Consider the following 21298-nt stretch of genomic DNA (forward strand, 5'->3'; position numbering starts at 1 on the left):
TTTTTCATTTAGATCTTGTATTATATTACATTTACAAACCTTCACTCTACCATTATGAATTTGATACTTAATGATTTGGAGTGATAATAGATGATTTGTTTGTTGCAACGAAGAAAATGGTTCTCCTCAACATTGAGAAAGTTAATAAGTATAATTTCAACTGAATGTCTAACTTAATCAGCTGGCTATAATATTTATTGAAATTATTATTGAAAACTAAATATAAATAGTAATAAAAATAAAGAAGCAAATAACTATTATCAATACAGATAAATAATACCTAAAGAATAATATCTAACACATAAAAAAGTTTATACCTTCATGCAAATTTTTCCCCAAATATACTTCACAAAGATTAAGATTCTTAAAGTTGTTTTCAGCTATAGAATATAGAATAGATATATCAAGAAGCATATATTTTAAGAAACATTCATTAAAAAAAAAAAACATTTTTTAAAGATTTCAAATTTAATTTGTGTATGGTAAATTTATTTTAAAAAGCAAAATTACAATATCTTATTTAATGCAAATTTATTAAATAAATAATATTTGATAAATGTATAAACTTGTTAGTAACTGTCTTTATGAATATTGAAAAAATAATAATAAATATAAAAAACTAGTTGTAAAGCTTGTTTATATAATTTGTTAGTGAAATGTACCTTTGTCTGTAAATGAAAGCTTGTTGCCACATAAAAGCTCCTTTGTAGCTGAGCTAATAAATTCAACATGCTAAGAAAATAAGCAAAAAAAAAAAAAAAAAAAAATCAAATTTCTGTATACTGAAGTATTTAATTAATCTTATACAAACTAAGGTCTTATATATGTTGTAGGAGAATAAGTGGTAAAACTCTCTGCTAAATTATATGCAAAAAAAAAGCTATGGAGTGTCTGCTTTGATAACATTTTTTTAAATTTATATTTATGGCGGCACTTTAATATAAGCTCAATACGTTGCTTTTTAATTATTATTACATCTGATGATCGCTATTGCACGAAACTTTTAGTTATGTAATTATACAGTTGCGGACAAAACTACGTGAACGATTGCAGATAGTTTTTTGAAACAAAAGTTTCAACACCTTAAAAAAAGTTTTTTCTCTAATACTATATATGATTGGATAGAGCGTTTTTTGCTCTATAAGATTGTGTAAAGTGTATTCTTTAATAATACGTATAAAATCATACATGTATAAACGCGTCATTTTTGATGCAAATTATATTATATTCACATCGAAATCAGTGCTTTTAAAAATCGTTCATGTGATTTTGGTATTCTAAGAACTTACAATCATTTAAATTTCTCAAGATTATTCTGTTTAACATCAAAAAATTAAAAAAATTAAACTATAATGGTTCGTCAAACTGATTCAAAAATTGAAAGCTTGGTTTTGCGTTTGCGCAAAGAAGAAAAATGGTCCATTGGGCAAATTGCAGCTCATGTGAAGATGTCAAAAGGTGGAATACATAAAATTATACACCGAGAAAAGAGCAAAAAGATCGTTAAGAAAGGTGGTCGTCCACGTATTACGGATAAGCGGTAATATTCCTTTAATTTTATTTTTTTTAATATTTAATCTTAATAATATTAATGTTAATGTTAATTTTAATGTTTAACATTTTATTTTTTAGTACTGATCGAAAAATTGTGCGAAAATCTCTTGAGAATCCACATTTGACAGCCCCTGAAATTTGTCTGCAAACAGGCATGGAAAACGTAAGCACACGAACGATTCAAAGGCGTTTAAACGAAGGAGGTCTTTATGGGCGCAGACCTGCAAAGAAACCATTCCTTAAGCCCAGGCACGTCAAAGATCGCCTACAGTTTGCTAAAGATCACTTAAACTGGACGGTTGAAAATTGGAAAACAGTTTTGTGGTCGGATGAAAGTAAATTTAACATGGTTTGCAGCGACGGTCAAGATTATGTTAGGTGTCCAGTAGGTAAAAGATTTGCAAAAGAGTATACAATAGGAACTGTAAAATTTGGGGGTGGCAATATAATGGTTTAAGGGTGTTTCTCCTGGGCTGGAATTGGTCCGTTGTACCGTGTAAACAGTATAATGGACCAACTACAGTACAGGGAAATATTATCTAATCAAATGTTGCCACACGCTTTAGAAAAAATGCCTCACAATTGGGTTTATCAACATGATAATGACCCTAAACATACAGCTTTGACTGTAAAAAATTGGCTCATAAATAATAGCATAACGGTTTTGAAGTGGCCTGCCCAATCTCCCGACTTAAATCCAATCGAAAATTTATGGATTGAAGTTGAGCGACGCTTGGGAGGTCGCAAATTTCAAAAACCGGATGAACTTTTTCGAGCCGTACAGTATGAATGGGAGGCATTACCAAAACAGTTACTAGAAACTCTTGTAGAATCTATGCCAAGACGGTGCAAGGCCATTATCCATTCTAAAGGCTATGCAACTAAATATTAATGTTTTTTTTTTTTAGAATCTATTATTTGTTGATGTTAGTAAAATTATTCTTTTACGTTTGTATAATCGTTCACGTGGTTTTGTCGCACAAAATATTTGACGCTTTTTGAACATTTAGATATGTTTAATTTTAAACAAATTATTAGAGAATACACTTTACACAGTCTTATAGAGCAAAAACCGCTCTATCCAACCATATATAGTATTAAACTATAAACTTATTTTAAGACATTGAAAATTTCATTGAAAAAAACTATTTGCAATCGTTCACGTAGTTTTGTCCGCAGCTGTATATATATATATATATATATATATATATATATATATATATATATATATATATATATATATATATATATATATATATATGTATATATATATATATATATATATATATATATATATATATATATATATATATATATATATATATATATATATATATATATATATATATATATATATATACATACATACATACACACACATATATATCAAGGGCTATTCTAGGAAAATAATTTGGGTGGCGGTACCCCTCTTGCCAGCATCTGCCATAAGGAAATTTGGCAGAAACATGGGGGTATGTGGGCACTTTTTGAGAAAAAAAAGTCTGAATTTGGGTGGCGCCCAAATATGGTCGGAGATGTTAAAAAAGGTTTAGAATAGCCCCTGTATGTATATATATATACATACATATACATTTATATATACACATATATATACAAATATATATACATACATATATTTAAACACAAATTTCTGCTCCGTCATAACTGCCCATTGTTACATCAAAGCAGTCATGTATGTTTTTCTTTTTCCAAGCTTCCTTATTAAAATAAAGTAAGGTTTTTGTGATTTTGTTGGACTATATATTTTAGATTTGTTAAGTAAAATAATCAATATAAAAGATTTAGGCCTTTATCGCGATGATGGTTTAATAGTAATGCGTAGAAAATCTGGTCCACAGCTCGACAAAATTAGAAAAGATATTATAAAAATTTTTAAAAATATTGGTTTTCAAATTGAAATAAACATAAATTTAAAAATTGTGAATTTTCTTGATGTCACATTTAACCTCTCTGAAAATTCATATAAGCCTTTCAAAAAACCAAACGATGAACTATTATATATTAACATTAACTCTAACCATCCACCCCAAGTTCTAAAACAAATCCCGATTTCAATTAATAACAGACTAAACCAAAACTCCTCAGATGAAAATGTATTCAATTCCTCTAAACGAATATTTGAAGATGCCCTTAAAAAAAGTGGTTTTGAAAATTTTGAACTAAAATTTGACCCTGAAAAAAAGAATACAAAAAAACGAAATAGAACTAGAAATGTAATTTGGTTCAACCCCCCATAAAGCAAAAATGTTTCTACTAACATAGGAAAAGTGTTTTTAAAATTGGTCATTTCCCACCCTCTAATAAATTACATAAAATTTTTAATCGGAATACAATTAAAGTTAGCTAAAGTTGCACAAAAAATATGGAAAGAATTATAAAAGATCACAATAAGGCTTTGTTAAACAAAAAAGAAATTATAAATGAAAAAACTACAGAAAATTGTAATTGTAAACAAAAAATCAATTGTCCAATGAGTGGAAGTTGTTTATCAAAAAATGTGGTATATAAATGTGTTGTTTCCTCTAAGAATGTACCTGATAAACAATATATTGGCATAACAGAGGGTGAATGGAAAAAACGTTTTGCCAATCATAAACAATCTTTCAAGAATAAAAAGTATTCAAAAGACACCATGCTGTCAAAATATATATGGGAATTAAAAGAAAAAAATATTGATGATTTTATACTGAATTGGTCCATCCTTAAAACAGCGCCTGCATATAAAAGTATTTCAAAAAAATGCATACTATGCCGACAAGAAAAATTTGAAATAATTACACATGCAAATCAAGAATGCTTATTAAACAAAAGATCGGAATTAATTTCTAAATGTAGGCACGAAAATAAGTTTCTCCTAAAAAACTATAAAAATAAATGAGATCAAATAATATTTACATTAACTACCCTTTTTAAAAAAACAATTAAAAAAATAGCATAAGTAATCATTTCTAAAGAATTCTTTTTATAATAGTGTCAGCAAATTCCACAAATGTGTGAAAATTTACAGTAGTTAAGACATTTGCAACTTCCTGTAAATTAATTTTTGGTATAAATTGAAGTTTTATTAATTTGATCATCCATTTCTGATGAATCTTTGTTGATGAAACACAGTGTTAAATGGAAAAAAATTTTGTTAAGTGATTTTCTACTAATATATATACATACATATACATATATATACATATATATACATACATATATATATATATATATATATATATATATATATACATATATATATACATACATATATATACATATATTTATACATACATATACATATGTATTTCTATATATGCATATATATATACATATACATATATATATATATGTGTATATATATATATGTATGTATATACATACATATACATATATATACATATATATATATACATACATATACATATATATATATATATATATATATATATATATATATATATATATATATATATATATATATATATATATACATATATTTATACATACATATACATATGTATTTCAAAGTGTAAATTTTCATTTTTACACTTTGAAAAGGAATTTAAATTTTATAAGTAAGTGAATTTGAATCATAAACTCACTGTAAGTGAATTTGAATTATAATACTGAAAAATTAAATATTAAAAATTATTTGCTGTAACATGGATCGGAAATGGAAATTGTCTGGTTGGCAAAACAAAAAAAATAGGAAAAACAGGCTGAAAGAGCAACTTAAAAATCAAAAAATGTTGAACAGCTTTCTGCAAGTTAGGCAAAATGAAGACATTTCTGATAAGATAGTTGAAGAAACCGATACACATGAGTGTGATGAATATATTGTAACTGGTGAGAAGTCTGTATCTGAAACTGACGAAACTAACGTTAATGTTGAATTAAATGCTAGCACTAGTACAGCTAATCAAGATGAATGCTTAAATAATGAGGTAGAAAAAAGTGCTAAGAATATATCTAGCTGTAATGATTTTTGTAATATAATGGACTGGCCAGAAAATTGGAAGAATTTGCAAATTCAAAATAGATTTTCCAAAGGTCCAATACAAGCTGAAATTAACCAATACCCAAAAGACAGTTTGGGTCGATCATTTACCAAAATACATTTTCATCAAAAAACAGCAAATGGTGAATTATTTAAAAGAACCTGGCTTGTATATTTATCCAAAGTAGATCGGGTATTCTGTTTTTGTTGTAAATTATTTAGTAGCGATGAAGTTGCCTTATCAAAAGGAGGAACAAATGATTGGGGCCACATAACAATAATTTTAAAAAGACATGAGCAAAGTACTGAGCATTTTCACTGCTGTGGAAAGTGGATTGAGCTTAAAAAACAACTTTCTTGTGGTCAAGCCATTGATTGTCTAGCAAATAAATTAAACTTGAGTAAAGTAGGACATTGGTACGAAGTGCTCAAGCGAATAATCTCAATTATTTTAATGATGGCCTCAGAAAATATTGCATTTAGAGGATCTTCGGACAGAACATTCACCAAAAATAATGGTAAATTTTTTAAAATTGTTGAGTTGTTTTCAAAGTTTGATCCGGTGTTAGAGAAACATGTTAAACGAGCAGTAGAAAATCCAAAAAAGCCTCATTACTTGGGAAAAATATCCAGCAAGAAATTGTTTTATTGATCCCTAAAGCTACAAAGGATAATATTTTGGAAATGGTAAAAAATGCAATGTATTTTTCTGTTATTGTAGACTGTACACCCGATGCCAGCCATAAAGAACAAATGTCAATTGTTCTGCGTTACGTCCACATAACAAAATCAACTGAAGGTAATAATGCTAGTGTGGAAGTTAAAGAAAGTTTTTGGGAATTTATTAACATTTTGGATTCAACCGGAGCAAAGATGACTGAAGAAATATTAACTTTTTTGACACAAAATGGTTATGAATCTTCGTGGTCAAGGCTACGATAATGGAGCCAATATGCGTGGAAAAATAAAAATATATATATACCGTATATATATATATATATATATATATATATATATATATATATATATATATATATATATATATATATATATATACATATATATATATATATATATATATATACATATATATATATATATATATATATATATATATATATATACATATATATATATATATATATATATATATATATATATATATATATATATATATATATATATATATATATATATATATATCTATATCTATGTGTGTGTGAATAAAGAAAGGGTACAAGACTGATCAGTAGAAAATTTTTGCTTACCACTTAGCAAGTCCTTGCTAGGAGGCCTCTACATGACTGTATCCGAATGCAGGTAACATCTGCCTAGTATGTGTGATTTAATTGAGACACTATCTCTTTGCCTTTTAGGCTGATAATAGGATCTACAATAAAGCCAGCACCTTTTTTTGATAAAAAAAACTTAAAAATTCCACTATAACCCATGGGACAAAATGCTCTAATGATTCTTCTTAAACAAAAAGCTGCTTATAAAAGCATATTACAAAGGAGCCATGTATTTATGGCAGAATCAGCTTCTATCAGAGCTATTAGAGTTCAGGAAACTTTGCCACCAGACAGGCTCAGAACCATTAAACTGAGTTTTAAAGCTATACCCTCATCAGGTAATAACAGGAGTGAATTAAGAAGATCCAGAATTCATCATCCTAGTCAGTAAACAAATGTAACACAGATTTATATCTGCTTACCCCTTATGTCTTTGTTAAGGAGGCCTCTGACAAGATAATAGCTCTATGCAAATAATATCTCCCAAAGATGACACTATCTTTAGCACTTATTCAACAAAGAGCCCGGAGGCAGGGATATTTTAAGTAATAGTATAACAGTATTTTTATATTGTTGTTTTAATAAAAAGATTGATTATGTTATAAAACTTTTATATTATTATGTATTCATTTACTTAATAACTAAATTATTAAATAAAAATAATAATATAAAATTTAATTTAAAAAAAATACCAGGATGAAAAAATTGCTACGAAAACAAAAACTCCAAAAATGAATTCCTGTTGGTCATGTTTGACCGGTTGAAAAAAAGTCAGAAAAAAACAAGATTTGACAATAACTTGAAAAAACGCATACTATAATTTCATAAAACTATTTAAATTTTGAAAAAACGTTCTAAAAAGTTCTATTTAAGATGACCTACTTTGATTTGTAATGACGTAACCATGTTCTATTAATTTTTTTCCTCAATTTATTTAGATTACTTTCATTTGTAGTGAAAATCCTTTTTTCATAAATGATTTAAGTTTTAATTTTATTATTTTAAAAAAACATATTTTTTTTTATTAAAATAATATATTTTGCGTAACATTAGTAATTTAATTTAATTAGTTTCATAAAACAAAATATAAAACAATTTAATATTAAGTATTTAGTTAAAATAGTATCTGAAAATAAAGTTAATAACGTTAATTAATTAGCATTTGAAAATGATTTTAATGAGCAGTTATATAAAATGTGTTATCATTTTTCTTTTTTAACATCATTAACTGTTAAGATTGAAGGTCTTATTTTATTATTATCTAAAATTGTTGTATGTAACATTATCTCTTCTAACTGTACTTAGTTGTTTTTTAAATTCAAACTTTTCATTTATTTTTTTGTAGCTTTTTCAGACATTTGCAAAGTCATTGAAATGAATAAATTATTTTTAGATCAATTTAAAATTATCAATTTTGCGTTCGCACTTTTTTTTCCCTCTATTAATCAATTAGTCAAAGAATCCGACAATGTAGCGTTATAAATTATAATGTTATGTAACATAAGTAATTGCTATAGAAGCATTTCATAAAAAGATTTCTTTTCTTATTAAGAATTCAGTTTAAATTTTTTAAATATTTCATAAAAATCGTTTTGATATATAAAAAAAGTTCAACAATAATTAAATTCAATTACTTGGATGTTAACAAAATTCTTTTTTTAAATGAATAAAAATGTGTACTCATGATTTATTTTATTATTAAAATTTTTAACAGTTATTTTATTATTACCATTAGCAGGTAATTTGAACATTTCCAAGTTTTCAAGTTTCCATTTAAAGTCTCATTAATTTTATTGATAAAATCAATGACTTTATTAATAAAAAATTAATTTAAAGATATTTAAATTTTATAATAATTTAAATAATATAAATAAAAATTTATTTATAACTATAAACTAATAATTATAAATTATAATATAAAATAATAACTTAAATAAATATATTTACATTTTATAATAAAAACTAATCAATTTAAGGTGGCTCATATAGAAAAAAAAAATTTCTTAATAGAATAAATTGCAACGGTTCATATATATTTTATTTTATTTTTGATGATGTAAGAAACTCAAATTTCATTAAAAAAACTGTAAATAAATTATATTTTAGGCAACTTTCAACAAAATAAGAGGTAAAAAACGCAAATTTAAAAAAAATTCAAAACAATATTTCTTGATTAATTTTGGTTTAAACTCAAAAACCTTTTGGTCATAGCTTCATTACATTGTTTTCATTCATTTCTACTAAAAGAATAAAAAAATAATTAAAATATCAAAAACGGGACACAATACTTAAAAAAATCACAAATTTTTACGTAATAAAAAACGGGTGTTGTGTTATAAAAATTGATAAAACTATTCTTAGTTGATCATTTTAGTACATCTGAAATCTTAATGATTAAGGAACATACACTAAAAATTTCAGCCAAAAAGCTTTTCTTAATCTCGAGATATCATGTTTTGAAGTTCAAAAAAATAATAAAATTAAAAAGCTATGAAAATCATGACCAAAGTTTTCCAATAAATAGAAATTATTAGCAAAAAAATGAAACTGACCAATAAAAAAGTTTAAGTAAGGTAATATTAGTAAGTATTTTATGCAGAATGTATATATTTTCTGAAAGAATTATAAATTTTGAATCAAATGGTATATTAAAAAAAAATTCAAATTTTTTTTTTTAAGTTAAGTATTTTTTCTATATGAGCCACCTTAAATATATTTAACACTATTATTTTAAAAGGAATAATAATTCCTTAATTTTTAAGCATTAAGTTATTGTATTTATATTGTTCAGTGATAAAGAACTAAGATAAAAACTTGAATGAAGAAAAAATTAAAAATTTTGACCGCCCAATAAAAACAATTGACCGTAAATTCAATGTGTTAGCCGGTCAAACAGAATTGAAGATAAGCGGTCATGTATTACCGTACATGTATTAGCCGGTCAAACAAAACTGAAGATTAGCGGTCATGTATATACCGCTCATCTTCAGTTTCTTATTTCCCACGCTGTATATATATATATATATATATATATATATATATATATATATATATATATATATATATATATATATATATATATATACATACATATACATATGGAGAGCTTTGTTTAAATTGCAGTATAGGCAATTTTGTTTTATGTGCTGCCTTAAACATTATTTAATTTAAAATAAATTTCAAGAAATTAAATCTCTAACTTAAAAATAGTTTTTACATATTTTGAAAATAATTCAAGTTAACTTTAAAAAAATGCATTGTCGTAGCATAATTCACATTTCAAATATCAATCATTTAGATAACAGTTTGAACTTTGTCAACAGATTCCATCAATGAATGCTTTACCAATAATATCATTTTTAAGGTATGTTTGATTTTTTAACTTAAAATAAGACCGCCTTTGTATAAATCTCTAATGTTTAATCTATTTAAATATCACTATGAAAATTTCTATTAAAACCATTTATAAAAAAAAGAGATCTTAAGATGAGTATTAAAATCATTTTAAAAAATTACTATAAAATTTACCTCATTATGGTATTCAATCATTCTAATTTCTCCAGCATTCAAGGGGTGCTTTCTTTTATTTTTCTAAAAACAAAAATAATTTAATTAATAACCAATATAAAAAGTATTGCAGCATTTAATACAAGCAAATACTTGCATGATAGCATGCAACATTATTTCAATTATAATGATATATTTAAAATGCATATTTATAAATATTTGACTAATAAGTAATCCAATGTTAATCCAAGCAATGACAATAAGTTTCGCATCAAACCACCTTAATTATTATCACAGAATACCACTACATAACCTGTCTATAATATTCATATTTGCACCAACTCTATTATTGCCAAGATCTATCAACTGATGAAATGAGTTGTTACACAATTGTATCTCATTGTGTTGCAATTGTAATTCCAATCCTTTTATGTATATGAAGTAAAGACTTTATATTTTTAAAATTCATAAATGATTTTTGATGCACTTGGTTTTGGTATGGCTATGTTAAACATTTTTTCACGGTCAACCATTTCATAATACCGACATTTCAACTATATGGTGTCTTTCAACGGATACATTGTGTATAATTTTGTCTGATATAATGCAGTGCAAAATGTTTTATTATACCTTCCTTAGTGTTGTAGTATGTCACAAATGGTTGTAAAGATCATTGTTTGGTGTTGAAGAAATAGCTATATATATATTTTCTTAAAATTAAATTTTACAAATAAATATTGTTTTATCTAAACTTTTTATTAAGTTATTAAATTGTCAAAAATTAAAAAATGCAGTTTGTATATAAAAAATATTACACAAAAATAAAGCAGGATAAGGAATAATGCATTTTTCAGTAGTTGAGATTATTAATTGTCACACCAATGTAGGACTTCTTAAAAAATATCCTCATTATTTGTTTTAAAACTTTGAAGAAATTTAATTCTTTAGTAATTTCCATTATAAGAATTATACATTTAAATTAATCTTAGTTCTATATGTTTCTTAGTTCTACATACTTTTTGTGTCCAGTGAGCTAAAAAAATGTTGTGTCCAGTGAGCTAAAAAATTTTTAAAATTAAAAATAATTTTTTTTTAAATATTGGATGCTTTTTTAAAATATTGGATGCTCAAGAAACCCATGTGGTTTTGATATTATCAACAAAAAAAAAAAACTTTTCCAATAATCATTCATAAAACATAAAGATTTTATTTTGTCTATATTGTAAACACAGTCATTCATCTACAATAGATTTTGATGGAATTTTACATTGTATAGTTTTTTATAATAAAAAGTTTAAAGCTTTTGATATTTTTTAATATTTAAATGATAAACAGCAAATTTTTTATTTAAATAAAAGCTATTAGTTAGGGTATTAGCCATCTCAATGGCACCTTGTATACTGCAGAATTCCCAATAGGTTTGAAATTCCAAAAGTCGAGATGGTATATCACTATCAATACTGAAAGATGCAGCTAACATCTAGCCTAAACCATTTACTAACATAATAAACATGTCTTTGAAGACATTAACCTATCCAACTGATTGGAAATGCTTAAGAATTCTCCCAATTTACAAATCAAAGTCCCACAAAAAAATTACCAACCTATATATAATACCAACTATATCAAAAATTATTGAGCAAGCTGTACACATCTAGTTATCAAATTATTCAGAGAAAACCAGTTTGATAAATGACAATCAGTTTGGTTTTGGCATGAAAGTTTAACAAAACTTGCTGCAACACTGTTTGTAGATAACGCAAATAGAAAGTTGATAACATAAATAAAAAGTTTGTAGATAACACAACTTATAGTGTTAAATACCTTATTCAAGTCAAGAAATACTGCCCCAACTATTTTATCAACTTTTTATCAACAAGCTCAACAGTTACGGTGTTCGTGATACTGAATTCTGCTGGTTTAAAGATTACCTATTTAACAGATCTCAAACAATTTGTTTTCAAAACACAATATCTAAAACAGGAAAAGTTGTATATGGTGTAGCTCAAAGATCAATATTAGGCCCTTTACTTTTTGTTATTTACTTTAATGACCTGGTACCTTGTTTGAAACATTCAAAATCTATTATTTGTGTTGACGACACAGTCATATAAGTTCCTAGAAAAGATATATTTATTATAAAGGCGCATCTTTCACCTGATATGTAAGAAATCTCAAAATGGTATATAAAAAACGAGCCAATACTTGTTTAATAACCTTGGAGTCAGTAAAATGGAGTCCATGTTGTTCGGTACAGGAAAATCTCTTAAGATTCTGTCTGATGTCAAGCTCTGTTATTCTCAGTTTACTAAATCTTGTATCTTATATTAGATGTTAGGTTCTAGAGACTTTAGGTTAGTCTTCAACAATGTCATTAACTAAAATAAGTCAAACATTTAATCTTATTAATTATATAATATTTAATATTTAATTTTTAAAAAGTGCTAAATAAGTGGTTCCAACTTTTTAAAACTCTAGAAAACACTTTGACCTCTCTAACTATCCTGCAGGATTTCTCAGGAGACGCATACGGTCGCACCCCTTGAATGACCATGCATTTTTTTTTTGTTGATAACTTGGCCACAATTTTTATGCGTATATTAAAAATGGCACATTTTAAAAACGTGCTATAAATACCAAGTTAAGTTGTCATATTATTGTATTTTTTTATTAATAATTTATTACTATAACTATTTATGAGAAAATAAAACATAACAATAATATACATATATTTTTTATTTATGACAAAATAAAAACATAAAAATAATACTCTTAAAAAAGAAAAACATAAAGATGGTGAATAGTTATAAGGTTTTTTTTTGATGTGCAAGGAAAAAACTGGATTAATAAAAGTTTTTATAGCATGAAGGGACAAATACAGTAAAAGGATGCAACTTGTTGAATAAGAAACAAGCAAGAATGAGTTTTGATTTATGGTAATAAAGACAATAGCTTGTTTGAGCATTGACCATGATTGTATTTGTAGAAAAAAGAAAGAAATGCAACCTTACAAAAATGGGAGAGTGGTTCAAGCTTGGCTTAAAAATAGAACTCTTCCTGAATAAAAATAGAACTCTTCCTGATGATCCAGCAATGGTGAAACTTCAAGTCGAAGATAAAAGTTAGATAAGTGTTTTTTACTAATTTATATATATATATATATATATATATATATATATATATATATATATATATATATATATATATATATATATATATATATATATATATATGCATTTACTAAAACTCTGGCGCTTTATCGTTAACTTTTTGTTTACAAAATGAAATATGTCATTCATTATTTATTTTGTTGCGTTGGTTTGACAAGGTTATAAATGAAACTTTTTATATTAGGAGAATAGAATAATTTTTTGAAGTTACTCTTGGTCTTGAGGAAAAACTGTTTTCGATTTGATAACTTTTATGAATGTTATGAAAAATCACTCAGGAAGAGTGCCACCAGTTTTTAAAAATTTCCTTTGCTAATTAATTTTAATGAATGAGTTCAATACTTTTGCAATTCTTTTGTTACATAACTCTAACTTTTAATAATTGATAAACGAATTTCAGGATAATAATTGCTCAATAATGTAAGTGATGTAATGTAAATAAAATATATAGTATTAAATATAACTATAATAATATTAAATTGGTATAGAATTCTCAACATCTTGTGAAAGTTTCTAATACAAACCGCTTTACTGATTCGCAGAAATCAGACCTAAAGTTGAAGCAATTTTTTACTTTGTTTTCAGTGTAACATAAGCGTAAGTGGCATTTTCAGCAATAAGTTCACACTCTTTTGGCCAGACTCAAAACATTTTAACTTAATTTATTCATTAGTATAACAGCTTTCATACAAAATAGCTAAAACTTTAATTTAAAGTTTAAATAAGCAAATATTTGATAAAGTTGTTATTGCGTGTGTAAAGTAAGTTAAAAATAGAATTGCCCATATAACACCTGTTCAATAAAATTTGAGACTAACTTAAATTAGCCATGTTTAATTAGTAAGCTTGATAAAATAATTAGTATTTGGTATTAAATGAAAGCTCTTTCTTTCCTCTTTCAATTGGAATATAAATTCTCTGATTATTTTTTGTTTAGATAACAATTTAAAATGCCAAATCAACAAGCCCTAAAAAGTCGTGTGTATAATTAAAAAAAAAAAAAACATGAAGATAGAAAACACATTGTTTGGAACCATTTCAAGATGGAGGGCTACTCAAAAGCTACAATTTATAGATATATGAACAGTTATCAAAATAGACCATTGGGTCACAAAGCTGGAAGTGGAAGAAGGCCTACTGTTAATACACAAAACAACCGCATCAAATTAAGGAAAATGGTTAACAATCGAAGAGGTGTGTCACTTTCAAAGGCGTCTAGAAGACTTGGTTGTAGTAAAAGCACCATCGGACAAATCTTAAAATTCTTTAAAAAGCCTATTCTTTGTTATAAAAAGAAAAAAAAGACCAAGCAGAACTCCTGAACAGAGGCTTTGGGGTCACCGAAAATGTGGCCAACTTTATTCAAAATATCGCAACCATGAATTTATTATTGACGATGAGTCATTAATAAATTCATGGTTGACGATGAGTCATTAATAAATTCACTTTACTTTGTCGAATAGCACACTGGCTGGTAATAATACATACTATTCAAATGATCAAAAATTGACACCAGACATTGTTAAGTATTATGATGTTGCAAAATTTGAAAAAAAATTACTTGTAAGGATGGCGTCTCCCCTCGAGAGGTCACATCTATTTACATTGTTCCTTCTGGCCAAGCGGTAAACCAAGAGATCTATTTAAAAGAGTGTTTAAAAAAGCGCTTGCAACCTTTTAATAATAAATATTATCGAGATACCAAGTATATCTTTTTGCCCGATTTAGCAACATCTCACTATGCTAATTCGGTAACAAAATGGTTAAAAACCCAGAAGATACAATTTGTTCAAAAAAATAATAATCCAGCAAACTTACCAGAAGCTCGTGCTATAGAGGATTTTCGGGCAATGCTTAAGGGGAATGTGTACAAGAATAGATGGTCTACAAATAACATATCAAACCTTGAGCGTCAGATTCGTTATTGTGCCAGTAGACTTGACCTAAATGCTGTACAAAAGCTGGTACAAGGTATGAATACCAGACTTGATCAAATTCGAAGATATGGAGTCTTGTGATAAATTTATTTTTATTTTCCTATTCTGCATATTTAATTCTAAGAACATACCAAAAAAAAATATTTTATCGTGTTTATTTAAGTTTTTATTCAAGTTTAAAGCCAGTCTCAAATTTTATGGAACAGGTGTTATATATATTATTTTAATGTTTTTATTTTGTCATTAATAACTATAATAATAAACTATTAATAAGAAAAATAAAATAATGACAAATAAGTTTGGTTTTTTCAGTGCATTTTTAAAATGCGTTATTTTTATATATGCAATATATGCGTGGTCATTCAAGGCATGCGACCGCACACATTTCCTGAGAAGGCCTGATCCTACAATTAGTCTTCACTCTGTTATAAATTTCTTTATATAAAGGTTTTGAGATTATTAAATTATTTCTGACTAACTGCAGTAATAAAGTTATCCCTGAAGACACTCTTTTTTATTTCAAGTAACTTTAAGTTAACTTTACCCGTAAATCTTTGCTCCTGTATTGTTTCTTATCTACAATATCAACCTTCATAAAAATTTAACATCTTAAGTAGCTCTATTTGTTGATGACTCAACTTTATACTCTTGCCTTGACAAAAAATTTTCACTTTTTGATTGCTTAGAACAAGCAGCTGATTTTAAATCTGATCTCTCTTTTGGCAAGCCTAAGGCTTGCTGTGGCTGATGGATTTAAATTCTGGACTTAAAATCTGCAATTTTTGTTAGCCAACAAAACTAATTTATTTACTGCAAAAAAATATTGGAATAATGTTGGTATACCTATATTGATGAATAACAACCCTCTTATTCTCAGACAAAGTCTAAAAGCATATTGTAAATGTAATGGGGTCAGTGTAGTGGTAGAGTGCTCTAATCATAAGCGAGAGATACCGAGTTCAATCCCCATCAAGTCCCTGGTAGTGCAGCGCTCAACGTGTTTCTCTGCACAGCAGCCATGGTTCTCAAGGTTCATGTTTTGGAGTTTTATAGTTAAGAGACGGTTATAACCACAATTAAGTAGCCTCCTCACTTGTAGTGACATTTTCAGCCTTGGGGAGGCGAATTAACATATAAAAAAATAATAATAAACTAGACCTGCTTTATCTGCCAAGCTTGAGCCACTCTCCCATTTTTGTAAGGTTGCATTTCTTTCTTTTTTCTACAAATACAATCATGGTCAATGCTCAAACAAGCTATTGTCTTTATTACCATAAATCAAAACTCATTCTTGCTTGTTTCTTATTCAACAAGTTGCATCCTTTTACTGTATTTGTCCCTTCATGCTATAAAAACTTTTATTAATCCAGTTTTTTCCTTGCACATCAAAAAAAAACCTTATAACTATTCACCATTTTCATGTTTTTCTTTTATATACAACCTAAGACTTTTCAAGTCTACAGTTAACTTTTTTCTAGTATTTTTACTTATTTTTTATTTAAAGTAACTCATAACTTATTAGCGGTTGCTTGCAATGTTGTTGAAAGTAAATAAGAGTTTGAAAATGTATAAATATATGTCAGTAATTAATAAATAGTAAATGTAGGCATAAAATTATAATATATAAAGTATTATAAAGTATTATAAAGTATTATAATTCAAGCCTCTGCTATCAACCCTTGCTAAACTTATAGTTTAGCCAGGGCCGGGTTTGAAATAAGTCTAATTTTTAGCCGGGGCCGGGCCCTGGTCATTTTTTTAAATGCATATATGTGCATCTTGTACAATAAATGCAAACAGCAAGCGCAAAGTGAACACAAAATCACTATTTTCAAATTCTTGTTGCATCTTGTCTAATAACGAAGCAATGCATTCTTGGTTTATCATGTTCAAACTTTACAAACTACTTTGAAGTTGTCAACCATTCAAAAGCAACAAAAAATAACAGAAACCTAATTGAAATTTCAAATATCCGACTTGAATTTGCTAAACATTTCCATTACTCTGGTGCAAGAGTCTATAATGATCTACCATTAAAAATTAGGAAAATCAACTCATTGACTGAATTTAAAAATAAGTTAAAAGTTTATTTAAAATAATGTTTTTTATAACATTTCTAATAACTTTATTACTTCAATTAATTATAACTTTTATTATATTTTATAACAGGACTTACACGATAACAGAATTTTAATAATTTCTGAAGTAATTCATTCTGTATAAACATTTGTCAAATAAAATAAAAAATTCAATGAGCTTTTTTTTTGTGAAATAATAGGACAATATCAATAAAAACTCCCAATATTTTGTAGAACAAAAACAATATATATTGTTTTATTCCCAATATATCAAAAACACAGTAAAAAATATATTCTGGGCTAACACCCTGTTACTAGTAACAAAAACCAGTCATAACATTACATTAATTTATAATCTAATAAATTCATCTTTGTTATAGTGTTATAATAAAATGTGATTAACATTAACAACTTCATTTCATTTAAAGAACAATGTTAAAAGTAATAAATATTCAACAACCATTTCACATCACATCACAATCTTAACACAAAAAAAAAACATAGTAAAAATCAATTACTATTAAATATTTCATTTTCAATGTGTTTAAATAAATTTTATAAATTCAAATAGTTTTGGTTTCTTATTTCATAATTATTCTTGAATCATTTAAGTTAAATGCAAGTTGTTAGCAGCTTTGAAAATATTTGTGTGATTTTGGAAAGCTGTTAAATAATACTAGTCATAAAAAATTTTTTTGTTAGAAAGACATTTAAACAGATTTGAGTATTATAGAAAAGATAGTAAAGAGGAATTTAAAAATTTAGAACAGATTATTTAAATTTTAACAATCTGCCTTTACAAAAGATTTGTGAAGATTTGGTGAAAGATTGTGTAAACTTTGAAAAAAAGCCAAATGTTGTTATTTAATGGATAAACATAAATCAAAAAGAAAAGTACCAAAGGTAAATAATTTGCAATAAACAATCACTCAAAATTTATGTGTCGCACAATAAAGTTAGAACCTACAAATAAACAATAACTACAAAATAAGCTGCGTATTAGGATATTGAAGATTGAAGTAACGTTTTTATATTTATAAGTAATCACAGACAACTTACTTTTATACTTATTTTACGTGATCATTTAATAAGATATGAAAAAACAAATTAGAAACTAGTTTCCACTTGTTGTGTCTGGATATCAAGCATGTTTGGAAAAAAATAAATTCAAAGTAAGGAGAGCAAAATTCAAAAGTATATGAAATAATATTGAACCATAAAAATCATCAGGCCACAAGTATTGACATAAGTAAATGCAATGAAATCCAAATAAAATAATAGAAAAAACCACGAAAGAAATGAAATGACAAAAGATAGGTTAAATATATCTGACAGAAAAACTCAAATTCAGCTGTTAACATTCACACTCAAGTCTTGATCAAGAAAAAACGCTTCCATATATTTAAACATTCCTAAATACAAAACTCTTAGTTATAAATATTAAGAAAAAAATATTATTTTAAACAATATAAAATATAGCCAACAATTTATACAATGAAAATCAATTTTCTAGGCAAATGTCTAGGGAAAAAGATTTTGTAACTTTTGGTAGAAATCAGCACATGTAAAAGCACCTGATTTTATGATATATTTGAAACTATATGCTTCTTTTAAAACTAAATATCCTTGAGATGTTGATGAGTATTCTAAATTCTATGTTTTAAGAACAAAGTGGTATATAACTGTTGAAGCATCAGGGACTCATGCCATTTGCACATATACCCATCATTGATTGATACATGTTGATGCCATTTATGAGCCTCAGACTTAGAGACTTAAATTTGCATCATTAGCAACATATAGGTAGCATTGTAAAATAATTGCCTGCAAATACAACTTTTTAAGTCTGAGGCCCAAAAATAACCAAATATTTAATTGTAACTAAATATTTGAGTTCTGTTTAAACAACATTAAAGAACTTCTTTTTTGAGCTATTATCAATTTAACCCAAACAAACTAGAGAAGATATAAATATATCAAGCCTATATTTTTAACTAGTATTCGAAGAACTCAATCTAATTAACAAATTAAATTGATACATTAAAAGTCAGTGATTTTATTCCATGTATATATATATTACGTTTTATTGGTAATTCTTTTTAAAAAATTTTTGAATTACCTAGAGCAGATGAGTGTTAGGTTTCAATTACCAATATAATTTATACCATAGATACATCTGTAACAACAACTAAATGAGTGTATAAATTGACTATTAACACATCTAAGCAAATTTTAATAAAAACTTGATGATAATTGTTTTTTTATTTGAACAACTTTTATTTGTACATTTTTGTATTTATTTTTGAAATTATTTTTTACTTATCATTTTATACAACTTAATCCTAATAGATTTATTACTTATTATTTGAGTTATAAAAGTATTACATGAAAAACAAATTTAAGTTTACGCTTTAGATTAGAGAACACAATTTATATATACATTTGCAGGTAAATTGCCATTTGTTTTAAGGAAAGTTAATGTATATAGAATGATGTGTAACAACTCGTATTGTGATATCATCAAGGCCACATGGGTTTCTTGCAAATAAATCAGGTATATAAAAAAAACATAAATTTATTTAAAATAGTGATATTTAAAAATAACTTAAGCAGTTTCTGATTTGATTGGAGACCTCATCCCAGAAAATATCCAGATTCAAATTTTTAAGTAAAAAAAAAAAACATTTTAAAGTTATCTGATTTGAAACCTTCAAATAAACGTTGCTATTCTAAGGGAAAAAGTAGAACTTTTTCTAATGGGGAAATGTTGCAGATATGATCTAAACGTCAAGTAACCATATTTCAGGAACTGCTTTAGTTGAAGGCTGAAATTTTTGGGAATTTTTATCATATCATTTCTCTCAATTGAATGAAAATCAACTTTTAAAATCTTTTTTATAATTTTCTGGGTTATAGAATTATCCTAAAGATACGTTTACCTTCTTTTCTTTTTTTTTGTGTTCCAGAGATAATTCATAGTATTGTTGCTTCTTGTTTAAGCTTTCGTTAATAAAAAGATTAAAAGAAGACTTTCTGAATCCATACTTGTTTACAATAAAAAGTTTTGGATCGCACGTGTAATTGGAGTCAATGACTGATAACGATATTGATTTGAAATGATCTACAAGCCAACCAAATTGTCCCGAAAAAACAATAGCCATATGTATACTTTTTCATCATCAAACAAATCGATAAAAGTTTAACCTCAAAATTTGAAATAAACGCTTTTTAAACTCTTCATACAATTTTTAAATAAGGTTAAGCGTGCTGCCAAGTCGTTAAAGTATTGATTTATAAAATTCTATCGGTAAAATAGTAATTGGGTTCGATTTTCGGTCAAAAAACGTTCCGTTTTGTGAAAAGGGACGAAAAATGTCCCATTTGGTGAAGAGAGTTTCTCAAGAAAAAAAGTTTTGTCAAATTGCCATAGATTTTGACGTTCGCTGCGGAAATAACAGTGACTTGCGGTAGGCAAGTCACTGGTATCATTTCAAAAAGTTAAAAATCAGTATCAACATAACATTATTATCACACTTGTGATGTTATATTTTGGCACTCCACATGTGGCATCTTTCTCGTCTTGCAGCCATATGCCCAAAAACAGCTCGTTTATTATACATATTATACAGTAAATTAACTGCTAATAAATATATGGTTTTATAATGTATAATGAGATGCCAGCGATGAGTAATAAAATATATCACATTTATAAGAGAAGTGTAAACAAAACAGATTGTTTACACTTCCTTTATAAATACGA

At 26.3% G+C, this 21298-nt stretch overlaps 1 protein-coding gene across 1 annotated transcript in view; it reads right to left on the bottom strand.

The window, feature by feature from the left end:
* LOC100203523 (N(6)-adenine-specific methyltransferase METTL4) overlaps nucleotides 1-20826 on the bottom strand; it is a 43968-nt gene extending 23142 nt beyond the window's left edge. The window contains exons 1-4 of the mRNA XM_065810512.1: nucleotides 20478-20826; nucleotides 10375-10437; nucleotides 663-732; nucleotides 318-380 (exon numbers count right to left, since the gene is read on the bottom strand). Of these exons, the coding sequence (XP_065666584.1) occupies nucleotides 318-380; nucleotides 663-732; nucleotides 10375-10437; nucleotides 20478-20699 (418 nt within the window). The 5' untranslated portion in view covers nucleotides 20700-20826. The remainder of the gene's footprint in view (nucleotides 1-317; nucleotides 381-662; nucleotides 733-10374; nucleotides 10438-20477) is intronic.
* Nucleotides 20827-21298: the final 472 nt, after the last annotated feature.

Source organism: Hydra vulgaris, chromosome 11, assembly GCF_038396675.1.
Source record: "Hydra vulgaris chromosome 11, alternate assembly HydraT2T_AEP".
Taxonomy (NCBI): Eukaryota; Metazoa; Cnidaria; class Hydrozoa; order Anthoathecata; family Hydridae; genus Hydra; species Hydra vulgaris.